Source organism: Macrobrachium rosenbergii, chromosome 22 (genome assembly GCF_040412425.1).
Source record: "Macrobrachium rosenbergii isolate ZJJX-2024 chromosome 22, ASM4041242v1, whole genome shotgun sequence".
NCBI classification, from domain to species: domain Eukaryota; kingdom Metazoa; phylum Arthropoda; class Malacostraca; order Decapoda; family Palaemonidae; genus Macrobrachium; species Macrobrachium rosenbergii.
Window position 1 is genome coordinate 43938391 of NC_089762.1, and position 7500 is coordinate 43945890.

A 7500-nucleotide genomic window follows, 5' to 3' on the forward strand; every position below is an offset into this window, starting at 1 on the left:
CTAAATTCCTTCCCTGCTTTATATAAAGGATCTCTCCATCGATGCTTCTAAAGATCATTATCGATGTAATCAGTCTAATTAACATTTAAGGGGGGAATCTTTCCGTTACCCTAAATCCTCTCTCTCTCTCTCTCTCTCTCTCTCTCTCTCTCTCTCTTATGATTTATCAGAGCATACTGTTCATCAGTAACATTCGTTGCAATAAGTCCATTAACGCTTAACGGAATCTTTCCGTTACACTAAATCCTCTCTCTCTCTCTCTTATACTTTACTAGAGCATGCAATTCATCAATAGTATTTGTCGCAATCAGTCCATTAACGCTTAACGGAGAAACCTTTCCGTTAAAGAAAATGCTCTCTCTCTCTTCTCTCTCTCTCTCTCTCTCTCTCTCTCTCAAAACCCCTACGCTTCATTATAAAATGCCATTCTTCAATAATTACCAAGGTCATCTTTCCGAATCGAGGTCGCCGCCAGATGTCATACGAGTTAAGTGAAGCGGAATAAAACTGTCAAGGCGCCTGCAAATGAATGCGCACTATTTATCGACTGACTCCGTCCAAGCAATTAATTTCTAATGGAATTCGGTCTTTTTTTTTTATTCAAAAGCTTTTCTTGGCTGATTGGCGGAGAGTAAAATTGTAAATCTCGTCGTTTTTAAATTCAATGAATGTCAGCGTTTTTTTTTTTTTTTTTTTTTTTTTTTGACAATTGCGTTTTCATGTCTATTGTTATGGCATTTGTTTTCTGAATCCATTGTTTTGGGTGAATCTGTTTTTATTCCTGCAAATGAAAGAGATGAATGACCTCGACCTAAGTATTATATGCCTATATATACAGTATATATATATATATATATATATATATATATATATATATATATATATATATATATATAAATATACATATTAATATATATACAAATATAATTATATATATATATATATATATATATATATATATATATATATATATATATATATATATATATATATATATATATATACATATATATATGTATGTATCTATATATAAAATATATATACAAATATATACATACATATATATATATATATATATATATATATATATATATATATATATATATATATTATATATATATAATATATATATACATATATATATGATGCCTATATATAAAACATGCATTAAAAATTACTGCTCGGTCTTTCAAAAATTACTCCACCATTTTTTTTTGTCATCCAATATCTATATTTTTCCTCCCATTAATTGCTCTTGTCGGCGGAGATGTTTTCAACTTCAGTGAGGTAATTAATCCAATTATTTTGTCGTAAACTCCGAAAGCATTTCCTAAATCCCATACCCACAGAGAGAGAGAGAGAGAGAGAGAGAGAGAGAGAGAGAGAGAGAGAGAGAGAGAGAGAGAGAGAGAGAGAGACAGAGAGATTCAATGGTTGCTTCAAAATACAGTGAAAGCCATTATTACATTAAGTATATATGTAATTAACATTCCCTTACGTGAATTTTGAGGAGACATATTGATGCATTTCTGAAGAATAAAATAAAATAATTAGCTGATCGCTAATTATTTATCGTCATACTCGTAAAGATAATTGCAAAAATAATTCCATAATTAATATTGCAAACTCTAGAAAAGTTGCATAACAATGAGAAATGGTAGCAAAAATATTTCGAAAACATGCAAAGAGTCTTTCACTGTATTGTAAGTAAAAAAAAAATGGTGCATTATACATTGCTTTTATTGTTAAAGAAAGCCATTATGTGCTTTTTGCTGACAATGAACTCTACTTATTCATTTCCTTTTTCCATTTTGGGGTTTTCTTATTTATTTATTTATTTTTTGAGAACTAAGGCTTTCACCATTTTACTTTCCCAGGTAAAACTATGGGTAATAATAATAATAATAATAATAATAATAATAATAATAATAATAATAATAATAATAATAAATAATAATAATAATAATAATAATAATAATAACAGCAGTCATATGATTAATACTTTCATGAGCTTTGCAAAAATTTAAATCAATACAAAATATTTAAGGAAACTTGTTTACATTACCAAAATTCCTATAAATAACAGCCTGCCAGTCAATATCTACGATATTTACTTGATAACTGACAAAGCTATTGACAGAAAAAAACTGGAAAATATAAAAAGTAACTGAAAAGAAAGCTACCAAAACAATCGCACTCGGGAAATTGGTATTGAAGGTTCTATCTTGTAAAATTCAAACATAAAAATGTAATTACTTTGTATAACTCTTTCGCTTCATTTTTAAAAGGTCAGCGAATGAACCAATCCGGCTGTAATAACCTTTGCCCCAGATTGGCCAATACTGAGATCACAGATAAATTCAGAGAGATTTTTCTTTCCAGAATTTTCATTTTCAAGCAAATTCCTTTATAAAATCGATACCAGTTATTTATTAACAAACAATGTTTCTGAATTAAGATTATAAGTCTGTTTTCAGGCCTGATTATAAAAAATAATTTTGAGGTGAATGTTAAACAATTGCAAAATCAGTCTATGAATTCAGACTTCGAGCTTAAAAAAGAAACCCAAATATGCAATCCTTCATAAATTAGATACAGATTATTCACTAACGAGCTACATCACTGAATTATGAAACGAATTATGAAATGAAGTTATACAAGACGGTCATGAGGCGAGATATTCAATAATTGCAAAATCAATATAAAAATCTAGGCGTCGAGCTTAAAAAAAAAAAAAATTCCTTCCTTATATTTCAAATCACACCACCCACGCCACGCAATATTTGGCCCAATTCCCATTACTCCAAGGATTCCTCCTTCATTATCCCCGGTAACGAGATTCCCACCCGATTCTCCGATACTTAAATCTTATTAAGTGGAAGTTTCATCAAACGCCGAAGACAACATGGCGGTAATCACTGGTCGCTGACGTCATGAGACGAGTTTTGTGATGAAGGCATAATTTTAAACCAGCTCCTACAAGTCGGTTTTATGAACGTATAATACGGTGGAGAACCGCAAGAAGTGCTCGTTTTGTCCTGCGAAACATGCGTTGTGAAGTTGTGAAATCATGGGGAATAAATACTTTTTAATATATATTATGAAATCTATGAAATTTATTTTTATTTCGACGTATTGTTGTTTTTGTTTTTGTGATGTTTTTTCTACCACTTCTTTTATGTAAAGAGGCACAAATATTGTTGTTGTCCTTTATCTAAATTTTAAATGTGACATAAAAGCTTGTAGTTATCCTTCGTATATTTTCTCCTTTGAGGAATAAAATGTCTTTCTCTTCAGAGAGAGAGAGAGAGAGAGAGAGAGAGAGAGAGGGGGTTTGGCTAATATTCTCAAGTAATGTCGTAATTTAACAAAACGCCTTACAAGGTGACCGTGGATTGACAGAAGCTGTACGAGTTTGAATAAATATGAGAGAGAGAGAGAGAGAGAGAGAGAGAGAGAGAGAGAGAGAGAGAGAGAGAGAGAGAGAGAGAGAGAGAGAGGTTCTTCTCGTAAAAATAAATATGAAATAAAATCTCAGATCACAAAGACATGATTGTACGAAATATGTCCCATATAACACAATACCAAACTTATAGATTTACTGATTTGATTCGATAAAATATCATCAAAAGAGTCTTATTTAGAGGATAATAATTCTGAACTAATAAAAAAGCCACGGATTAAAGCTCTACAAGTAAAGTAAATGTTTCTATATAGTGGGCCAAATATTTTTTCAGAGAGGGAAAATTACGAGGTAAACAAAGTTGGCAGTTCAAAATTAAAATTTTTAGTACTGGATAAAATCCCATGATATTTTATGGTAGTGAATTAATTTTTGCTAGTGAATACTTCCATTATATTTTAAACGACAGATTATGAACCACCTTTCATGAATATGTATATATAAATATACATGTATATAAATAAAAAAGTATATATGTTTATTAAATAACATATCATAAATATATATATATATATATATATATATATATATATATATATATATATATATATATATATATATATATATATATATATATATATATATATATATAAATATATATAAATATTCAGCAAACGCACGATATATAGCAAAGATATGAACACCTTTAAAAACTTCAATTCTTCAAAGTTCCAATGAAAGGTTGTTCAACCTATAATTCCTCTCTAAACATAAACCCAATTTCCCTAAAATAAAAAAAAAATATAATATAAAAAAGACACGCTTTGACATAACACAAGGGCAATGTCAGCAAATGAACCTAATAATAATTATAAAAATTAAGGTACATTTATACATAAACACACTTTGTCACAGACAACAAAGATACATTTCAAAGAGAAAAAATTTCACAAGAAACAAAAGCGTTTTGCGGATACGACCCCCTTTCATTCTTTGTCTACATTAGTGCAATTCCTTTCTCTTGTAAAAAAAAAAAAAAAAAAAAAAAAAAAAAAAAAAACTAACAATGGAAAGTCTTACAAAAAATATAAAAAACTAACAATGGGAGGTCTGTTTAAGATTGCTCTCGAGGAAAAAGACATAGAGGACTTTGTGCAAAAGAGAGAAAGAGACAAAATAAATTGAAAGAAAGTGAACCTTACGCAAACCAGAGACAAAAATTAAAAAAAAATGAAAGAAAGGGAACTTTACGCAAAAGAGAAAAACTTGAAAGAAGGATGACCTTAAGCAAAAGAGAGGACAGACAAAAATAGAGTAAAACTTGAAAGAAGGATGACCTTACGCAAAAGAGAGAGACAGACAAAAATAAAGAAAAACTTAAAAGAAGGATGACCTTACGCAAAAGAGAGAGACAGACAAAAATACAGAAAAACTTGAAAAAAGGGTGACCTTACCCAAAAGAGAAAGATTAAAATAAAACTTGAAAGAAAGAGGACCTTACGCAAGAGAGAGAGAGAGAGAGAGAGAGAGAGAGAGAGAGAGAGAGAGAGAGAGAGAGACCTTACGGAAAATGGGGACAAAAATAAAAAAAAAACTTGAAAGAATAAGGGCCTTACGCAAAAGGGATAAAAAAATTAACGAAAGGAGACCTTTTACGCAAGAGAGAGAGAGAGAGAGAGAGAGAGAGAGAGAGAGAGAGAGAGAGAGAGAGAGAGAGAAAATTTGAAAGAAAGAAAACCTTACGCAAAAGAGAGAAAGACACAAGAGAAAAAAACAAAAAAAAACAAAATTGAACTTACCACTTTTGTGAGTCGCAGAAACCTTGACCACGGAGGACGAAGGCGCGGTGTCCTCTGACAGAACAGAGCAGTACCTTGGTTCCGAAAACTGAATGGGCTCCCTTTCTCCCGAGAAAAGCCGCGTGGCTGCAAAAGAAACAAAGAGAGAGTATAAATAAGAGAAAGCATAAAAGCATATATACAAGATGTTTGGTCTCAAGGGGTAAGGTATTATTTCTTTTTATTCTTCTACTTTTTCTTTTTCTTTTCCTCGCACATAAATTATAAAAACAGAGTACAAAGCAAGCTCACACACACCGCACATTCCTAAAGGACGTGTTCTCTCTCTCTCTCTCTCTCTCTCTCTCTCTCTCTCTCTCTCTCTCTCTCTCTCTCTCCCTTGTGGGATTTGGTACGAGTTCTTTTAGAATTTCGCGTTGTTTTGTGTAGTTTGTTTGAGTGACTTTGCACTTACTGCAATTATATATATATATATATATATATATATATATATATATATATATATATATATATATATATATATATATATATATATATATTGTGAATAAATAACAACTTTTACTACAAATAAAAGCCTTATACCATATCTAAATATATATAATCTCACTCACTGCAAATCTACAAAAAAAATTAAGAATAATGTAACCTATGATATTAATTCTACCTAAATAAAGTATAATGTAACCAATGACATTAATTCTACCTAAATAAAGTATAATGTAACCTATGATATTAATTCTACCTAAATAAAGTATAATGTAACCTATGATACTAATTCTACCTAAATAAAGTATAATGCCACCTATGACACTAATTCTACCTAAATAAAGTATAATGTAACCTATGACACTAATTCAACCTAAATAAAGTATAATGTAACCTATGATATTGATTCTACCTAAATAAAGACCTAATTTACACAAAGACACCAGGAAACTTAAGGAGCATCCGCGCAGATGTTTGCACAAGTGCCAATATCAGTAACGAGGATGGAGGGTTTCACTGATGATTGGTTGTCAATATCATAACGTTTTGCCACTTTTGGGAATTTGAGATGTCAGCTGATTCTAATGTGATTTATGTTATGTTATTAGCAGTTCTGGGAGATGCTCTGTATTTCAAGATGTTAATGCCTCGATTTATAAATACATACATACATACATACATAATATATACAAAAGATACAAATGGAAATACTAATTCCGTTTTGTTACACTGAATCATGTTTTATTGGTTATTTGTGGTCTAATATTTGAAGGTATAAAAATGTCTTCTATAAAATTAGTACAAAATATTATACAATATATATATATATATATATATATATATATATATATATATATATATATATATATATATATATATATATATATATATATATATATATATATTACATACATGCACACATTCTCACTATGTATGTGTATACACACACAAATACATATATATACATATATATATATATATATATATATATATATATATATATATATATATATATATATATATATATATATATATATATATATATATATACTGTATATATATGTGTACAGTAAATATTCTTATAAATAAAGGGAAACAACATACCGATACACGCCTTTGTTAAAAGGAATCATTAATCAATTTTGAAAACTTGTATACCTGTCTGACCTAATCAAAATTCCTCACCCGCTGTATTTACCGCCCATTATCCCCTGACAAAGTCACGTTAACGTTATCTTCATTATTAGAATACCCTCGACTTTTATCGATAGGTAATTAAACTTTGATTTTAGAGATTCTGGGACACCTTTTTTTAATCGACATAAACAATTTAGTTGCTTTTTTTATTATATAATTTGTAAATTCTTAGGGGCCGTATTTTTGGATAAAAATTAAAAATCTTGTGATAATCAAATTATGATGTTGAGGAGCGCAAAGATTAAAAACTAATATTTACAAATTAAATGGTACGGTGTTAAGGCCAAATATATATGATGCCTTAACTTTCCCAATTTTTTTCTTTGGAAAAGGGAAAAAAAGAATTATATTTCCAATTTTCTTTTATATGACAGGACTTTCTTCATAGTAATATAACCTCTAAATGTTTGGGGCTCGTATTTTTCTGATAAAAACATTGTGATGATCGAATAGTGATGCTGACAGCACAAAAAAAAAAAAACCTTTCCACATTAACTGGCAAATGGTATTAATGAAAACCATAAATGAAACCTTGACTTTGCCACTTTTTTTTCTCAGGAAATAAAAAAAAAATATTTTTATTTCCAGTATTTTTTGTGTATGGCAAGGCGACGA

General features: G+C 29.5%; 1 protein-coding gene across 5 annotated transcripts in view; it reads right to left on the reverse strand.

The window, feature by feature from the left end:
- The window catches only part of LOC136850822 (putative neural-cadherin 2), a 774623-nt gene that overhangs the window by 154257 nt on the left and 612866 nt on the right, over window positions 1–7500 (reverse strand). For all 5 annotated transcript variants that reach the window (XM_067124844.1, XM_067124842.1, XM_067124845.1 and 2 more), the window contains one exon: window positions 5203–5328. In XM_067124844.1, the coding sequence (XP_066980945.1) occupies window positions 5203–5328 (126 nt within the window). The remainder of the gene's footprint in view (window positions 1–5202; window positions 5329–7500) is intronic.